Source organism: Esox lucius, chromosome 9 (assembly GCF_011004845.1).
Source record: "Esox lucius isolate fEsoLuc1 chromosome 9, fEsoLuc1.pri, whole genome shotgun sequence".
NCBI lineage: Eukaryota > Metazoa > Chordata > Actinopteri > Esociformes > Esocidae > Esox > Esox lucius.
In genome coordinates, this window is record NC_047577.1 from 8,142,826 (window position 1) to 8,163,029 (window position 20,204).

General features: G+C 42.9%; 1 protein-coding gene and 1 long non-coding RNA gene across 2 annotated transcripts; one reads left to right on the forward strand and one right to left on the reverse strand.

Annotated features, from left to right (window-relative positions):
• The first annotated feature begins 12,656 nt into the window (after positions 1-12,656).
• On the forward strand, positions 12,657-13,499 carry LOC117594885. Its single transcript, XR_004576170.1, has 3 exons — positions 12,657-12,747; positions 12,858-13,016; positions 13,408-13,499. It is a non-coding gene; the product is annotated as an uncharacterized LOC117594885 (long non-coding RNA).
• A 1,652-nt stretch (positions 13,500-15,151) lies between these two features.
• LOC105007107 (probable carboxypeptidase X1) lies at positions 15,152-19,725 on the reverse strand. The gene is made up of 7 exons (XM_034294318.1): positions 19,596-19,725; positions 18,632-19,020; positions 17,804-17,927; positions 16,659-16,855; positions 16,074-16,548; positions 15,906-15,986; positions 15,152-15,529 (listed from the first exon to the last, which is right to left on the reverse strand). The coding sequence occupies exons 3-7, from the start codon at positions 17,922-17,924 to the stop codon at positions 15,219-15,221; spliced, it is 1,185 nt and encodes a 394-aa protein (XP_034150209.1). The 5' UTR covers positions 17,925-17,927; positions 18,632-19,020; positions 19,596-19,725; the 3' UTR covers positions 15,152-15,218.
• Positions 19,726-20,204: the final 479 nt, after the last annotated feature.

Genomic DNA, 20,204 nt, shown 5'->3' on the forward strand with positions numbered 1-20,204 from the left:
TTCGTTAACTTAAGATTTTAGATTTAGTGTCCAACCTATCTAATATTTTCGCAGTTTGTAAAAATGTGCTTATCATTATCTATACAGAAACTCAACATTATGGTGGAAATCAGAAACTCTTAAGAATGGCAATCCAGGCAGAAAACAGATTTATGATGTCACTATAATCAAGGTACAATAAGAAATCCAAAGGAAACTCAATGCAGCCTTAAACACCGTTACATCAATACCCTATTTGTTCACTAATGTACCATTCCAGAATATACATTCCATGAACAAGTAGCAGGCGCTGGTTTTAAAAACACAAGTATTATCCCAGTTATCGTTGGAAAACACCATTATTTAACCAAACTCAATTTAGCATGTAAAATAGGACGTCTAATTTTACGGGTTTATTTAAACGGGGAATAAACTGGCTTTGACTATTTGGGGAATAAACGGGCCGTAGTCATTTTACCCTCTTTTGCAGGCTATGACTATATTGGCTGAATCCAGTCTTCATGGAAAACAGCATATTACCTTAATATTAAACCTTTCGCTATCGTCTGCTTCCCACTCCATACAAGGAGAGAGAAAACACTATTTCAACCCCTCATTACGAAACCACGAGACCATATTTTACCAAATCACAGAATCATCATTATACCAATTTCTAAGCTATCCCTGTAATTATATTTCGGACAATATTCCCTTAAACACTTAAGTTAGCAGGCTAACACTCCCACGTGTGCCAGCCATCAGGCAAATTCAATTTCACAATTTCAGCACAAAGGGAAAAGCCAAAAGAGTAGGCCTCGCATAATAACCATGTTAACAACGCAATGTAAGCGTTCGCCCAAACGCACACCAAACAAGAAGAAACATTGCGATTACAAATACTTCCAAGTTAACACCAACCTCGGTAAACGAGATCCAATATTCTATCAAGGAATACTCAATGCAGCCAATCGGATCCCTCGTGCACAGGGAATACCAAAATGGACAAATGCATTTACTAGACCGACCACAACCAGAACAAACACAAGTGGCGCGTGCATATACAACTTCTGTAGCATACTGATCCAAACCATAAGCTGACCAACAATTGCGGCAATTTACAGGAAAGTATGAGATCCAATCTCAATTGCATATTTAAGTCCAACCTAAATTGCAGACGTTCAAGCAGTCCAACCGCTTATAATCCAGCACTAATCGCAACGCAATAGGTTAGCAGCATAGGAATGGTTGTCAGGCCTAACTACAGTCGCTATTAACCAAAACACCACACTTCACAAACACACATACAGGAGCACGCTATACTCCATCACGCAGTCCAACTGCTGCACGGGAATTGGTGTCAGGACATGGAACAAAAACGACATGTTTCTAACTACAGCCGCCCTGACTGCAATACTCAAAAAAAAAACTTCTAGTCACCATACTTACTCAAATCCATCTATCAATTTCCACAAAACCAACCACATTGTTTACTAAAGCATATGAAAACTGTATTAAGGAACAATCTCACCGGTTGATGCTCCCTCTGGTCCCCTGTCTGACCGTCCGCACCCCTCCCTCAGGCGGTTCAGCGTTCCTGCGTGTTCCCGTTGAATCACTCGCGGCAAGGCCAAAGAGATTACGGGTGTGTACACCTGGTGTGTACAACTCCCCACTTTTGGAACTTTTCTTGAAACTCGTAGACATGCTCAACACTTCCAAAGCGGAGCAGAAAACGGCCTCCAGCGGCCCACAGCATTTCCACGTTCACAACGAAAAGGTCCACAGAGCTTATGACTCCAACGATGCAGTGTCCCGATCGGGCCTCCAAGGAGACCCACCTATCGGTCCAGCTGAACTCCGCGGGGTGGGGTGACGGGCGATCAGAGGAGAACGAGCCATCTAACCTGAGCAAAAAAAACTACACCACAGATCAATATACTCCACACTGTCTACACACCGTAGTCTACGCTTTCCAAACAACTTTTCATACGTTACCACGTCCATCTACCTCCAATCAGCCCGACAGGCTGCGCATCCATCACCGAATGAAAACGCCAGTCGCCGGAAAACCTAATAACACTCAAAGAAACATTGTTCACATGTCCAAACACCATATACGTCAGTGATAATTTTTGCCGGTCCAGCGTAAACACGAGAGACCGGCAAAGATTTACTGTCGCACGTCCCCATGTTTCAGATTTACCCAGTAAATCTAATTTATACTCAACCAACCAGAAAGCGAAGTCAAGCTCGTCAGCCCACAAATGAGATTTTAAAAAGGTCCAACCTTTTACTGCAGATTTTAAACTATAAAGTCCAACTTTAAGTTTTTAGACCGAATTGCGTTCTTGCCTCCAAATTCAATTTCCGCAGGAAACCTGTACTGATCAAGCACGAGTCACAGCTCCCGTCAGGCACTCTTTCTCAGCCCGTCAAAGGATAAGCCTTTTCTGGACGATACTAGAATTCCAGAGCTTTCTCTGGCCGTGCACGGTTAACCTGTTAGGAAAGGGACTCAAACCGATCAGGATTAGGATCCCGGACGAGCCCCCAAATTGTGATGGCAATTTCTAAAATCCAAATAATTCTATGAAAATGGTAGGTAAGACAGGAGAAATCAATTGCGCAATAAACGGTCTTAATGAAACTTGCAAGGAGAAAGTATACAGGTTACAAAGTAACGGTGAATAGTTTCTAAATAAAAACATCATTTCGACAGTATTTATTACATAGGAAAAAGGGGTGTGGTAAGATGCTGCCATCTGTTTCATGTCAATCAAACACCTTTCCCTTTGTTCTATCACACACGTCAAATGCTATCTTCCCCCACCTTATCCTTCCTGCCATAATGTTTACTGTAGTGTTTACCCAAAGGGGCCAACTGACCTTACTGCCCCCTGTTGTATCTTCTCCTATCTTGTCCTAAAACCCATTGATCTCCATCTGGACAGACAATAGATGCCCCCTATGCAAATACCAGGTCCCACACATTCCTGTACCTATCTTAACAGTGGGACTCAGTCCTTTACTCAGAGAGAATACATTGTGCATAGAAATTTCCACAACACAAATCATGTTTAATCATTAAAATTTACCACAGGTGGTGTTATGGAATTTCTTAAACTAATGTTTAAAATGTCAGATTTTCTATTCCCTGGAATGTAAATCTAGTCTTTGTTTGTGACATGTCATTGTGTCCTCTGACCATCTGTTAATATGCCTAAACCAATAAGTTTTCTGTCCTTTGTTCTTCAGGAATGTGGCTAGCTGTCTGAGAGTGACTTTTACAATGTTCCCCTACCCCCTTGAGAGTAAACACCTAGAGGAAAACACAAGTGGGGGCAGGAAGGATAAGGAACACATTTTGTCTTTAGAGAATGAATGGGCAGTCTTGTCACATCCCATTTAATTTTTATTCATTGAGACGAGTCAAGTCAGAATGGAGTATTTATTGAATTATTATGCCATGCAAATTATAATGACTTAGTCAAGGTGTAAGGTTCTGATCACATATAGGGTAGCCCAACGCCATACTCCCGACTGTGTAGCTACCAGAACAATACCGGCATCACAAGATGGCAAAAACCAGGCACGCCGTGCTAACATCATGACACAACCCATGCTTGTCCTGAATTGTGTCTAGAACTGAGGTTACTGACCAGTCTCACGTAGTCTAGTTCCCTACAGTCGCCTGCGGGCGACTGAGTGCGCTTACGACCGTACTGGGGACTTGTGTTTAGCTGACAACCGCCCACATCGTCAGCAGTCGTGCAGAAACTGCTAGCGCTATTTTACTTACACTATTTCGTCGATGCACCAGGTAGCGAGACGTGGAAATAAAAGGATAGAAGGAATTACAAATAGCAGATATGAAGACTGGAGTTCCCACACTTCCCTTATCAGTCTTTGAAGGTTTCAAACATTTCTCAAACATGCCCGTTCCCATCACTAAATCAGGCATATAATTAAATCACACAGAGGATCGAAAGGTTGTATATTCCCCACACCTGAGGAAGCCATAGAAAGCCATAAATACATTGCCTTGAAAAAAACTTGTCTTTGGGAAGTACATCTCGAGTCTAACAGGGTGTACTCTACAGGGTGTATAGAAAGGTTCTGCATTGCAGATGCATCTTCAGGCCTACATTTTGAAAAAAAAAAAAAGTATTTATTTGAATTCTGGTTTTTGTTTGCATTGATCGATGTTAAATTCAAACTAGCTATAGCCTTTAAATTGTATTCCTGCCTGGAATGTAGTTCATCAGTTAGCTACGTACAATATGTAACGCGCCACACACACAGACACACACTCAAAATCTGCAATATGAATAGTAAATATGATGTAAACATGAACCTAATATTCGTTAAGCATCAATAATGAATTATTCGTTAATACAAGTAAGAATTCTACAAAAAGTCCAGGGTATGGCAGCCGCAATACCTCACCATACGCAATTGATGCCTATGGCCACGCCAATGGGGCTGACCCTGAACGGTGAGAATGGAGAAGCGTAAAACAGGCCGATGAGATCACCGCGACCAAACTCCTTAGCTAACAGAGTGTCCACCACCTCAGGTTCATAGACCTCACATATTATGTCCCGAAAGAGGCCAAACCACCACGAAGTCCCCCAGGTCAAGGCTCTTCACCATCCTGGGATCGGACTCCTTGAGTGTAGCGGGGCACAATGCCAATATTTATTTGGCTCTGCACTTACTACCATTAAGAGTTCTTATCGATGGAACTTCCACAACAGTGGACTCCAGTTGAGTTGTAGGAGCATCTCAAAGATGATCAACGGAAACATGAGTGTTTTAGTTCTGTTTGTATTTTTTTTATACATTTTCAAACACAAACTTTCTTGTTAGTAATGCAGAGTTCTTCAAATGGTTGACTTGTACACCATAACTCGACTCCCAGCAAGAGAACAATGAGTCACTGGAGAGGCCAAAGTGATTGTTGGCCTCTCACTGTAGAAAACTGATCCTCATCAATTCTCACACTCTGTTGTTTTATCTTGTATGCATTGACAAAGATGTGTAACTCCTTCAAAATTTTGGGTGCCATAATTACAATGATAAACTCAGCGTGTAATATTGATCTAATTCAGGTCTGCAGGTGAAGATGACACCTGTCATTGTGACAGACGGAGATAGGGTGACTGACCTGTACAACCACATGTACTGTGATTGGCCCCACCTACATCTGGTACAGGAACAAACAACTCCTCACCAACCAGGAAGTAAGTCTGCATCTAAACCCAGTCAGCAGTGAGGATGCTGGGAACTATTCCTGTGCTGTAAAAGGACTTGAGTCTCTTCCCTCACCTGAGGAGAAACTCATAGTCAGATGTGAGTATTTCAATAGAAGGTACAGTATCTCACAAAAGTGAGTAAAACCCCTTGTGTTTTTGTAAATATTTGATTATATCTTTAAATGTGACAACACTGAAGAAATGACACTTCGCTACAATGTAAAGTAGTGAGTGTAAAGCTTGTATAACAGTGTAAATTTGCTGTCCACTCAAAATAACACAACACACAGCCATTAATGTCTAAACTGCTGGCAACAAAAGTGGGTCCACCCCTAAGTGAAAATGTCCACATTGGGCAAGTGTCAATATTTTGTGTGGCCACCATTATTTTCCAGCACTGCCTTAACCCTCTTGGGCATGGAGTTCAACAGGGTTTCACTGGTTACCACTGGAATGACAACATCACTGAGCTGGTGGATAGAGACCGTGCACTCCTCCACCTTCCATTTGAGGATGCCCCACAGATAGGGTTTAGGTCTGGGTTTAGGTCTGGAGACATGCGTGGCCAGTCCATCACCTTTACCCTCAGCTTCTTTATCAAGACAGTGGTCGTCTTGGAGGTGTGTTTGGGGTCATTATCATGTAGGAATACTGCCCTGTGGCCCAGTCTCTGAAGGGAGGGGATCATGCTCTGCTTCAATATGTCACAGTATGTTGGCATTCATGGTTCCCTCAATGAACTGTAGCTCCCCGGTGCCGGCAGGACTCATGCAGCCCCAGACCATAACAGTCCCACCTTGACTGTAGGCAAGACACACTTGTCTTTGTACTCCTCACCTGGTTGCTGCCACACATGCTTGACACCCTCTGAACCAAATAAGTTTATCTTGGTCTCATCAGACCACGGGACATGGTTCCAGTAATCCATGTCCTTCGTCTGCTTGTCTTCAGCAAACTGTTTGCAGGATTTCTTGTGCATCATCTTTCGAACGGGCTTCCTACTGGGACGACAGCCATGCAGTGTTGATGCAGTGTGCGGTGTATGGTCAGACAGGCTGACCCCCCACCCCTTCAACCTCTGCTGCAATACTGGCAGCACTGTTACGTCTATTTCCCAAAGACAACCTCTGGATATGATGCTGAGCATGTGCACCCAACTTCTTTGGTCGACCATGGCGAGGCCTGTTCTGAGTGGAACCTGTCCTTTTAAACCGCTGTATGGTCTTGGCCACCGTGCTGCAGCTCAGTTTCAGGGTCTTGGCAATCTTCTTATAGCCTAGGCCATCTTTATGGCAACTATTCTTTTTTTCAGATCCTCAGAGAGTTCTTTGCCATGAGGTACCATGAACTTCCAGTGACCAGTATGAGGGAGTGTGAGAGCAATAACACCAGATTTAACAAACCTGCTCCCCATTCACACCTGAGACGTTCAAACACTAACGAGTCACATGATGCCTAGGAGGGAAAACTGTTAATTGGGCCCAATTTGGACATATTCACTTAGGGGTGTACTCACTTTTTTTTGCCAGCGGTTTAGACATTCATGGCTGTGTGTTGAGTTATTTTGAGGGGACAGCACATGTACAATGTTATACAAGCTGAACACTCACTACTTTACATTTTAGCAAAGTGTCATTTCTTCACATGAAAAGATATAATCAAATATTTAAAGAAATGTGAGGGGTGTACTCACTTTTGTGTGATACTGTATATTATTGTAGTGATGTCTTTTATGTTCTCCATTGCTCATAATATTAATTTCTTCCAGATGCCCCAAAGAACACCTCAGTGTCAGTCAGTCCCTCTGGTAAAATAATGGAGGGCAGTTCAGTGACTCTGACCTGCAGCAGTGATGCCAACCCACCTGTGGACAAATACACCTGGTACAAGAAGACTGTAACCTCACCAAAAGCATCAGGACAGAGTTACAGCATCACTAACATCACATCTGAGGACAGTGGAGAATATTACTGTGAGGCTCAGAATAAATACGGACGTCTAAACTCATCTACTTTGTCTGTGGATGTTCAATGTAAGTAACTATCTGCTACATCTAATGGACACATTTACTGTTACATTGTATTACAGTCATAATTCCAGACTTTCCTCATGTAAAATACTGTGTAGCTGAGAATAAATATGGACGTCTAAACTCTCCCCCATTGTACAGGAACACTAAATGTAAATACACCTAATATCTGATATTTCATTTAACAAATTATACCATACCACACGGTTAAAAACAAAAGCTTAAATTAATACTTACAACATTTGATGTACTGCAAATAGTATTTTTTATAACTTGAATGATCATATATAAGGTACGTGTACAAAGTGTTGTAAATATATATTTTTTTGTTATCTTACATATCTTTAACAAAAGTCCAATCCATCCCTGCAATGAGATAGCTTTGTTCCATTTGTTCTTTGAATTGGGTTACAAAACACTGGCTATCTTAGATTGCTCTGATTTTAAAAAATCTAAATGGGGTGGCGTTGTCATTATATTTTGCCGCAGTGCATGACCTCATGAACAAGACAAAGACAGCAGCTGATATCTGAAACTTTGCACTAATTTGCTGGACACGTTAGGCATTATTAAGAGACTAATAGTTTTTTCATCAAGTTCTGTAATAAACTGCAATTTCTATTTCATGGGAATGTCCACTATGTATGGGTGATTGTATTATTTCACTCATTTAGCAAAGAGTCTGAACCAGAAGCAGAAAGTCAGAGAGATGAGATGGAGAGTAGGGTGAATGAGAAGTGAGTGATAAAAATGATACTAGCCCTCTGGACCTGTTTAGTTTTAAACGTGTTATGGTACACTGTGTTACAGTTTGTCTATTTTGAAGACTTCTGGCCTGAACTATGTTGTTCTCCACAAGACTAAGGTATCCACACTTAATTCTACATAGCAAAAATGTGCCCAAAAACATTGTTGATATAAAGATAATAGTATATGTTTGTATCATTCAGAAAATCTGAATGTGAAGTAGGCTCCATTTTAAATTAGATTGTGAAAATAGTTACCTTTTCTGAGTTTCAGGTAGGACAGGGAATGTGTTTGGGTCATTCTCATACAAGTGTGTGCGGCGGCGCATTTACAAAGTATGCGCTGGTTAATTTTCATGTTAATATTGTGCATATTTCACTTCATTAAGCTTTGCGAATGTTTATGGACATAATTTATTTGAGGCATTGGAGATAGACTGGCTGTAACGTTTTTATCATTTTGACACATTAAGGGACAGGTCTTTACGATTAGTCCCTAAGAAAATTGTGCAAACACAGGAAGTTTGCATATGCAAACACAGGAAGTCGAGCGACTGCCTCTGACAGCAAAAGAACATAGTGTGAAGGTGTGAGAAACGCCATTGTCCTTGGCTCTCATGATGTAGAGCACGTTGTCTGAATATTCTAAGGCAGTATTTTCAAATCATCCCTACAAGGTCTGGGTCCTGCTTGTTTCCTGTTTTTGCCGGACCATGTAAGCGGAGCCGGCCAAGAAGAGCTTTGGGTCATGAAAAAGTTGCCTTTGTTGATAGTTATTGTATAAATGTCATTTACGAATGAAATAAAAAAATATGTTGTTTTACCATGAAATAAAAAAAAATGTTCTCATGCCATGAAATGAAATAGCTTTGGCAGACTCGCCAGCAATTGCTCAACTCTTTTGACTATTCCAGTAAGTTAGTAGATACTGGTAAAGCTTATTACTGGCTAAAACACTGTTAAAATGGCTAGTGGCAAACGCCATACGTAGACGCTATTTGTGGTGGAGGTGAACTTAGTAAGAAACGTTAGTCAGTATAACTGTATCAATGTCATTCATGAATGGCAAATTAACTATTAAAACAGCCAGTGGCAAAAGAGGATTTGTTCTGGATAGAGACAAGAGGCTATACTGACACACAGCAAATGTACAGCTCCGTTGGTTAACCACACAGCTTTTTACGTAAGCGATCTGGGTTCGAATCTCAAGATGGCAACACTTTCTATTGCGGGCCGGCTGAACTAGGCTTGCCTGGTTTCTTGTTACAGTCAATTTGTCTCTTTTCACTGCTTATTTTTCTGTTTTCAATCCCTCTCACCGTTCAACTGAACTCTGTGGGGAAGATTCAACTTGCCTCAACACCAATGGCAGCTACTCCTGTCACTGTCTTCCTGGGTTCAAAAGTAACAGGACTGGACTGTGTGTTAGTAATTACTGTGTAATGAGTGAGTGTGTGTGCATTTGTGTTTGTGTATGTGTGTGTGTGTGTGTGTTTCTGTGTGTGCATGCATGTTTGCACATCCGTGCTTGCTTGCATGGATCCATGTAATTGTGTTGTTTCCTCACTACTCTCTTTCAGACATAAATGAGTGTGTGGAGGATAAACGTTACTGTGGAAATGAAGGGCTTTGCCACAACCTGACTTGCAGCTACTGGTGTCAATGCTCACCTGGATCGACCAACAATGGCCACAAAGGAACTAAATGTGTCGGTGAGGGACTGACACCATTCCACCATTCCTGATAAATGTATTCCCTACTCATGGACTTGTGTAGCTAACGTAGAAGAGTACCTGAGATAAACCCTTTTCATTTTCTTACTTCAGAGCTCAGTTGTGACCCGCAAGAAGCGCAGCCTGGAAAGGTAAAACCTTTGTTTTTACAGTACATTTAGAAAGGTGTGTATTTTGTTGTTTCAACTGTTGTATTTCCCCACTGCTACACATGCCCCACCCCAATCCCAGACTCTTCCAGGCCTTGGCAGTCTCATGTCTCTGGTGAGTGAAAACTGTTTGTGGTTGAGAAGTAAGGTACCATTTCTTTACCCTAACTCCAAGCCTCCAATATTCATAGGACCAACCACATGTCCTGACTATGATAGATTTTCCATGTATTAATATTCTGAGGTGACTTCTGGTCAAGTACACTTAACAAAAATATAAATACAACATGAAGCAATTTTAACAATTCTACTGAGTTTCTTTTCTCAGATCCTCAGAGAGTTCTTTGTCATGAGGTGCCATATTGACCTTCCAGTGACCAGAATGAGGGAGTGTGAGAGCGATAACACCAGATTTGACACACCTGCTCCCCATTCACACCAGAGACCTTGTAACACTAACGAGCCACATGACACCAGGGAGGGAAAATGGCTGATTGGGCCCAATTTGGAAATTTTTGTTGCCAGTGGTTTAGACATTAATGGCTGTGTGTTGAATTATTTTGAGGGGACAGTCAGTCAGTCTGGTTATATACGTCTCCTTTCAGTCAGTCTGGTTATGTACGTCTCCTTTCAGTCAGTCTGGTTATATACATCTCAAGTGCTGGCAGGAAAACCCACACCTACTGACCAACATTCTCTTTAGTCATCTGTTTACTTTGTTTCTCTTTTGTCCAGGAATTGATTAATGCCACTGACCATGTTCAGCAGAATAACAGTGGTCCCCATGGTAGCAGTGATGTGACTAGTTTTTTGCAGACCGTTGAAAATTTCATTAGACTGATCGCTCCACTGCTGACAGAGAAGACGGACAGGATAGAGACTAACTATACAGGTTACACACACACAATCTGAACACACACTAAACACACGCTAAACACACTGAACACACGCTAAACACACCCACTGAACACACGCTAAACACACACAATGAACACACGCTAAAAACAATGAACACACGCTAAACACACACTCTGAACACACGCTAAACACAATGAACACATGCTAAACACAGAATCTGAACACACGCTAAACACAATGAACACACGCTAAACATACACTCTGAACACACACTAAACACACACACTGAACACACGCTAAACACACGCTAAACACAATGAACACACACTAAACACACACACTGAACACACGCTAAACACACACACTGAACACACGCTAAACACACACTCTGAGCACTAATGATTCACAGACCATTTTGCAGGTCCCACAAGGGACCACCCATGTATCACATAGATTAATGGGGTATCTGGTCCATGTTTTGAATTTGCCCATGTTTTGGAACACAGAGGCCAATATACTGGTGAACAGAAACAAGACTCAACCTAAAGGTCCAGTCAGCCTGACCAGTGAGAACGCTCAACTTGACACTACCTGGGAGACTGTTACTGGAGATCAAAAAAATTACCCAGGTAGCCTCATCTAATAGCATCACTGCACACTACTCTAGTTGTTAATAAAGGGACACACTGAAGAGTTCACTGGCAATATTCAGAGTGGCAAATGTTTAGCACCGGGAAATTGTAATAATTTGACCATATTGGAGGCTTATCTGACAGACATTTACAGGATGCAAGCGCGTGCCCAGGTAAGGCCCACCTGGGCACAGCACATGTCCATTTGCCATATAGTGCCCTTTCCAGTTGACACGTGCCCACCCGTCTCCGTTACACACGTCAGGCACTCCGATGGATATGTGGTGTCCGGCATCACGCTCTCCGACACATCGCCATCGTCCGTCCATGTGAGACGACAAATCTGCCCATTTGTTTTCAGTTTCAGCATGCCTCTTGAAAGGTCTGTGCACGGTACTGACAGTTATGTGATTGGTTGTCTTAATGAGAAGGAAAGAGCTAACATCCAATCTCTTAAGGCATTCAATTGAAATTAGGTTAAGTGGTGAGGTTTCAGTGGATAAGGGCTAGGTTTTAGGCTAGGTAACAAGCACTTACCCTGGTCAAACATACTCAGAGCATTCAACCTATTTGAAAATGCAACATCCTCCATCTCCACTGAGTCAACCAATGAAAGGTTTTTTCAGTTTTCTAGTCAGATGTTTTTCCCCCCAATTTTAATAAGGAAATCAAGCTGAGACCAAGGTCTCGTTCATACCTGAGCCCTGTATTCCAGAAAGTAGACAGAAGACAGAAAGAAAACAATGAAACAAATCAACAAGAAGCACACACATTAAGAAAAGCAAAGAAAGACACTTGAACTGCTTTATAGGCACCAATGTTTCAAACATAACTTGACCATGCACGGCATTCCATAAATATGGAGCATAGCAGTTGAAACCGGTATTACCTAACTCAGAGTAAGGCGCTTGGTTTCTCTAGTACCTGCAAGTCTTGTGAGCGTATCTGATAACTGCTGTTTTTCCCAATTGTTATGTTGAGGGGAGAAGCCCTATTTAAAAACATCAACCAGTGTTTTGGCCCTTCTAGGAGTCAGAATGTTCCAGCCAATCAAAACTGTATGGAAGATGAGCTATACGAAAGTTGGCACGAGTAATAAAGCATAGAGCTGCATGATGGACTGGGATAGGGCTGGATCTAGTAAAATTCCCACATTCGAAAACGCTGTATAGCACGTTATCAAGTTTTTGTTTTGTTTGCAGGGTTTGCATTTGTCATCATGGTCAGCTTTAAGAATGTGCATATTCTGAACGGCAATTCATCTCAGACCCAGCAGCTCATATCCAATGCTGTCATAGTGTCTACTGGCAACCCCAACTCAACAAACCTGAACCAACCGGTCAACCTCACCTTCCGTCACCTGGAGGTAGCACCATTTAAAATGGTCTCTGACTTTCAGCAAAACAGGTTTTGCATTGATGCATTTTCAGTGACATAAGGTAATAACAATGTTTTAATGTCCCATAAACCTCCTAGTTGGCTGACAAGGACCCCAACTGTGTTTATTGGTCAGAAGAGAATGGGACGTGGTCTAGGCAGGGCTGCAACTTGGTGATAACAAATGCCACCCACACTTTATGCTCCTATAACCATCTCAGCACTTTCTCTTTGCTACAAGGACTACAACAGGAAAAGGTGATGAGAACAGTAAGGCTCCGCTAAATGGGGGGGGGGGTCTGGGTAAAATATCTGTGTAACAGGTAGGATGGCACAATTCTAGGAACTACTGTATTTGTACATGCTCATGGATTTATAAAATTCCAGGTTGGAGCATTATCAATTTCCTGCTCATTCCCTCCTGATTGTGGAAACTTTCAACAGGGTTCTCTGAAATCCTATTTGAAGTTTTTTCGGTAATAAATTGAAAGTTCCCAGAATTGTAAAAAAATTGTCAGAGACCAATTTTTGCTTCCCCAGGAAACGTCACTGGTTACACAGTTTTGATGCTTTTAGGGTTCTGCTAGGTGTTTTCTACCTTCCTGCCAGCCAGGTGTTTTGTCTAATGCATGTCATTTCTTGACAGCAGCTTTCCAGAGTAATGTGGACGGGCATTCTCGTGGCACTGGCCTGTGTGGTCCTATCCCTGACCACGGCCCTGCTGTGTCGTTTTGCCAGCAGAAGACGCCATGTAGGACGCTACCATCTTAGTGTGAAATTCTTTAGAAAATGAAACATTGGTTTGAACAATGGGTGGTAATGTAATGCTTTATTTTGGATCCATTTGTAACATTGTCCCTTGGATTGCAAGGACATCCAAAGCCAGCACTTGTTTTGGTTGTATAACGATAAACCATTGTTATGGAAATTTTGAACTAAGGTGCATTTGAGAAATGTCTGTCTTTCTATTGGCTGGTATGTAAATCTGTACTTTTATTGTGACACATGTCTGTATAATATCAGAGGACTATTAGGTATTCCTGCCTCGAAGAAGGATGTATTCTTTGTCGTCCTATATATGTATGAATGAGTTACTAGTTAAAGATACAGAGAGGGGTCTGGTGTTTGAATAGGAGACATCCTTGACCGGTACGGGTGGATTAGAGGGGTACTCGTAAATCTGTATAACCCTTTAGTGTCTCTGTTGATTTTCCAGATATTGTGTCTCCTCAGGAGTTGAGAAGGATAAGGTGGGGGGACAGCCCGCCCTTTGGGGTAAACAGATGGCAGCATCTTAACACACCCCTTTTCTATGTAATAAATACGGATTGTTCATGTATGGAGTTAGAGACTCCTCAGACGATTATGTGTGTGTAAGCGGTTGACGCGTATCTCATATGTGCATATTAGTTAATAAAACTGTTCGAATGTACAAAGAGAACTTTGTCTCTGTGTTCCATTCTCCGAGTGTCGATACATTGGAATTTCCATCACACCATAGAAATACAGATATAAGAAGTCTTATAATTGAATGTAAAAAACATCTACTGTGTAGAAGAACTTTAAAAGCAGGGCTTGTCTCTATGGCAAAATACATATCAATTTAGCGATCAGTACGGATTTTTTAAAAATTCACGGTGTATTTGATCAGTATCGAAACACTGAGATTAAGTTTATGCTGTTTTTAAACAATGTAAAAATCTGTAAAAGTAATTTGACAAAACTAATTTGCCAATCGCCACCCACACGTTTATATTAATTGTAGCAGAACCATGCAGAGTAGGAACTTAACTTTCTACCCCAGATGAAAGCTTCTGCCGAAAAGAATAACATGTGGCACACCTTTGTACGTGAATGACAGCAGAAAACATTCAACCCCTGACGCCCCCCGCCTCTCCCAACCCCCACCGTTCCACCTCCTCAACAGAGGAAATCTGATTAAGGTCACAGGGTTAAATGAGGTAGGATGTCTAACTGGGTGATTATGTTTAGGTGTTTTATCTATCCACCCCCCCCCCCCGCCCTCCCACCCCCCAACACTGTCACACTGGTTCTCGTGCGCAGGGGGAATTCCAAATGTGATGTCCACATTCTAGAATTGTGTACTTTATTGGCGTGGCCAGTTCAGCCATGAAGCCCGGGTGTTAATTGGTCAGCGACGCATCAGCTGATGTCGGATCGCTCCGATCACAATGTCAGATTGAACCCGGTTGGGGAACTCATTGGGGATTAATATTACCAGTATTACACTGATGTTATTGTTGGTAGTATTGTAGACATGATCGAGTAATGGCACTAAGGTACCCCAGGGTAGCAGAACCCAATAACAAGACATAGTATGTACACATTGCTGTACATAAGTTCTAAAATAACTGACACTGACTTATACCAGGAAGTTTCATCACAATGTAATAAAAGCATTTTCCAGACATTGTGTGTTGTGGTTGACACAACTCGAGGTCAAGATCCCAGACTGCGTACCCTCCTGCTAGCAGCCGCACGCCTGCGGTTTATTGTTTTGGTGCTTGCTCTCAGCTTTCGCAGACGCCGCTGCCGCAGTGTAATCTGCAGGTCTTTGGGAGGCTTGATCCCCTTGGCCAGCATCTCCTTCAGCCTCTGTCTGGGGGTCTTGGTGAGGCGGAAGTCACACACGGTGGGGTAGTGGTCATACATAACCTGGCACCGGCGCGTGGACGGGTTGTAGCCCTCGGCGCTTGTGGTGACTTCATACTCTCCGGGGTTTAGCAGGCGCCAGTAGTCCCCATCAGCGACTGCGGTAGAGGGAGGTGACCATATTAATCCGGGTTAGCAGATTTCACCTCAGTTCAAACAAGGGGTTTTCATCAGAGTCTGCTGAGGATAGCTGGCTAATGCAACGTTCGGTATGTAGAAACAAATACAGCGCTGACAGATATACTATTAAGCAATCGGTTGTCGAGAAGCCGTGTCTCTGTCCCTCCCTTTCTTTGCTCCGTGACGTAGTGAGAGCAAACGGAATTCAAAAAAGGGAGAACGCCTCAAATATATAATGTGGAAAATTGTAAAATAGAGACAATGATTTTACTTATCAAACCATTAGAACCCATGCACTACTTCAGATTAAAAGGCAGATTAAAAGGTTGTTCATCCACTCAGTGGGCAGCTCACTAGGATGGGGGAACTTGTCGCAGGACAGCTCCACCGTCACGTCGAAGCAGTTGGTGTGCAGATAGGTGAAGTCATTCATGCCTGGAAAACAGAGGTTTCAGACTTAACAATCGTCTCTTGGTATTTAAACGCAACGTCCTCGAGGCGACAATAAAAGCAGTGTCTCACTTCCTGGAACTGTGTGCCAGTTGGCGCCGTTGATGATGTTGTTGTAGCACTGGAAGTTTTCATTGTGACAGGGTCGGCGGTCGGGATTCGACATGGCCTGGTTGGTGCTGGCATACACTGTGGCCAGCCAGCGGAAGAAGCTATTATCGGGTGTGGATGTTTCATCGCGGGGCGCCCAGTCTACGGTCCTGTCGAAGGGGTAGGTGACCACCAGTTCCCCGCCGTGCAGGTTGGCGCTCAGTACGAATTTGCCTAACGTGTGTGATTCTCCAGAACAGCAACTCACAAATGCGTCCTCCGAAGTGTAATACTCTGGTATCGGGATGTAGTGGCTGATGAGCTTGGACTTATCATTATTCTGGAAGTCGTATTCTATAGCATCCCACATGACTTTGTTCAGGTCAGCAAAGTTGTGGTTCATGTCGATGCCTTCGTAGCTATAACGGCCAAGCGCCCACCCTGCCAACTCGGATCCCTGGGGTTAGAGGAGAGAGTGGAGGGTCAGAGGTCAACGATTGGTTGAGAAATACTACTTGTGCGCATCAACAGGCTATCTAAATAACATTCCAACATGCTTTCAGAGACCTTCTTGTAGGCCATTTCGTAACCGTCTGGGTTCATCGAAGGCAGCAGGTGGATGCGTGTCTCTTTGACCAGCCAGACGATGCGCTGGTCGCCCTGTTTGTATTCCTGGCAGATGTACTGCATAAGGTTAAGCAACAGCTCCCGGCCCAGAACTTCATTCCCATGCATTCCTGCTACATAGCGGAATTCAGGCTCACCTTAAGAGAAAGACAAAGCAGTTGTGTTATAACATAAGGCGGTGTCTCCAGGAATTGCGTGTCACTGAGCGTTTCGATAAGAATTGTGATTTACACTACCACCCTTGTCTTGAGACCCACCAGGTTGTAAAAAACATGTCTCGGGCCACTGGTGTGTTTGAGAGGTTAAGGTAGACAGATCATTTAAACTCAGGAAGAAGGTGTCATGGCTGAGGTGGGGGTTTCTTCCTGTTAGGAAAGTACTCTTTCATGCCATTGAGGTTTACCCTCATGTAATCCCTTGGCATAAAGCTCTGAAATCCAGCACATTCTGCTTAGGTTGTTATGCCTTTCAGAAAGTAATCTGAGAAAGAAGAGTTTTTGACCATTGAGTGTGAGTTATATAAAACCGCTGAACATATTAATTTAAAAAGATTGCATTTCAATGGTGGATTTTGCAAAAACAAGATTGGACTGAATCTAACACAACAAACAATACTGCACAAATATTTTTTGGCCTAGAAAATTACTGTCAGCTTCGGGAGAGTACAAATCGCGTCTGTTCCCATTCCCAAGGGGCTTCTATAGGTTCAGAGTGCAACGTTCCTGCAATGTTTTTCAACTTCCCGTCTCAGATTCAGCACACACCCATTACCCCTTCAAAGCAGCAATCTGGGCAGAGTTAGACAGTGCTATATAATAACAACAGGCAGCCAACAATTGCGTTTATATTTTAAAGCTAGTCACCCTACTTTACTTTCTCCTTAGATTACAGTGCAAATTACAGTGCAAAGTCTGCCCAGTTCCCTGTCCACGGCATTCCTGGCTCCGTGTCCCATTGTTCTGGCGGCAAATGGTATGAGGGTCTGCCAGAGATAAGCTCAATGGGGGCAGGGCACGCTCAGTGACTCCACTCAGCTCATGCAGGTGACCCGCGGGCCTCCTGTTGTTGACGCCTGGTCTACTCACCCAGCTCATGCTTCCCAGGGTTGTCTGATATCTCCATGACGTACATCTTCAGGCCCATATGGCTTTTCCCGATGCTGTAGATGCGTGTAATGTCAGGGCAGTCCTCAGTCACTGACTTCATGAGCTAAGGGACAGATTTGAATGGTTTTGAGCGTTATGGTGTTGTCTGTAGGCAGAAGACTTCCATTCCAGTGGAACCAAAGCTTGAGGCGGCCTACCAGACAACTAGACTGGTTTAATTCACGAAGCACCTGGAATAGTGATATGTTAAATGGATAGCTTGACCCGATTACAAAATGGTAGCCTTTCTGGTTCAAATCCCATTAGCCGAGAGACACATTTTAGCATTTGTGCCACAAATCCCAAAAAGCTAGCATTTAGAAATCCTGAAAATAAACCAAGGTAAGAGCACGTGGCCAATGCAAAAAAGAAATTATACACAAGCTACTAACAGTGGCTCTGGACAAGAGTGTCTGCACTGCAAAATGACTTAAACGTAAACCAACCAGCTGGACTGGACACAATTCTGCATTTTAAATGGTCAAGCTTATTATACCTGGCATCAGGTGTGCATTTCTACGGTAGCTTCATCCTCCTACCTCATTTCATTCCCTTCACCAATTTTAAACTTGTAATATCGGTGAAAGCTTGCCTCTATTGCAGATGAAGGAAATTACACAACGAAGGACACAACTAAACTATTGAGACTCAACCCGGAGGCCCTCCATCTCAGCACTGCCTGTTAGGACTAGTGGTCCTCAAAACCAGCGCTAGAACAGGCACAACAAACTCTAGAACATGGCATTCGGTTGTCGACGTGAAACTGACCGTGGCAACGACAACGGCCTGGTAGGCTCCAAGGGGCAGAGTGATGGCTGTCCTCAGAGCAAAGGTGGTGCACACGATGGTGGCCCACCAGGGTCTGATTGACCCAGTCCGCTACGCCCTCGTACCAGCCTGCGCCACCGGTCGTTGACGCCTGTCTACAGAGATGGAGGCACGGCGCCGATCTGTGAAGCCGACTGGGGTGGAGGAGGGGTAACGTGTGAAGTGGGACGTGGCGGTGGCGGCTTGTCGCTCTGCGTTCGCCGGTGAAGGGTGCTGGGGTGACGCTTTGCGCAGGGGGTCCGGATGAGTGCCGGCTGACTTGACATAATTTCCACAGTGAGTCAGTTCTGAGCTGCATGGTCGTCTTCAACCAGAGCATTCTAACAAATCTGTAAGAGGAGGGCATTTTGTATAAGAGGACTTGACCAACAAAGAGCAGAAGCAGGGTGACAATGGACGTGGGCTATCCTTATTGTGAACATACAAAATAAAAAGTGGCAAAGTTTTCTGTAACTAAGCAGAACATTTTCCAAAGTGGAACGTTTCTTCCGTTTCTAGCGAGAACGCCAAGTAGTTAAAGGAGGTTTGAGAAATCAGAGGGCATATACTGTACGTACAAAGAAATCTACAAGAAATGATACGTTTGCTGAATACATGATTCACTTTCACAATGCCCATTGCATCAAAACTGTCCACCGGTTATGGATACTGTCCAAATCAGGAGACCGAACCGTACTCCATAATGTATTGTAAATCGTGGAATTGAGTTCAGTCGTGTAGTTTTAAAATAATTCTGTCACATATCATATTGCAACGGAACCCGACTACTGAATACACTGAACCTAAAGCTTTATAGCCACTCTACAGGAGCGGATATTAGCCTGCGTTTACTATATGTTACACATGCAGTTCGGCTAAATAGCTAATAATAACGTTCTGTCTACCGGTGATAATGCATTCTCACCTTTCTTTGAACCGCTGAAGAACTAATATTAAAAGGAATCCAGTAACGCCACAACAGTTGAATCAGATTGAATTTGTTATGATTTGTTTCATCCAGTGTTTTCACCCATAGACATGTTTTCACCTCCATCTGCCACCATTGTGTCGAGTAAATATGACGTCGGCAAACGACGCCGATCAGGCGTCCGGTCTGAATCTCAACTCGCGCACTTGCATACTGTGTAGTATGCCAGATTAGTATGCGAGAAGATTAGTTAGTCCCAAATAATAGTACGCGGAATATGATTGTCTACTATATATGACGGATGTATCCGTGCATCCTTTTTGGGGTAATCTAGACCAAACCCGTAATACAAAGTATACGATTATCTCGTCTTTTCACATGATGATAGTCAGTTATCGTCACCTATATTGATAGTTAAAAAGTTACTTTTGTTTCAATAAGAACAAACAAAAGTATTAGTATTGCAAACAAAATAATTAATATTGAAAGCAAAACATCAACTAAAAGTATTGAGATCAAAAATATATATTACAAATTAAATATTTTGAAATGCAAAAATTGTTTTTATTGAAAACGAATACAAATAATTATTTGAGAGGGAATATT

What these genes read in the sequence shown, in the direction of transcription:
- LOC105007107 (XM_034294318.1), bottom strand. Translation starts at nt 17,924, where the DNA reads ATGAAGTCAGTGACTGAGGACTGCCCTGACATTACACGCATCTACAGC. An exon ending in ACGAAATGGCCTACAAGAAG is followed by an intron (nt 16,549 to 16,658) that starts GTCTCTGAAAGC and finishes CTCTAACCCCAG; the next exon opens with GGATCCGAGTTGGCAGGGTG. An exon ending in CGACAAGTTCCCCCATCCTA is followed by an intron (nt 15,530 to 15,905) that starts GTGAGCTGCCCA and finishes CCTCTACCGCAG; the next exon opens with TCGCTGATGGGGACTACTGG.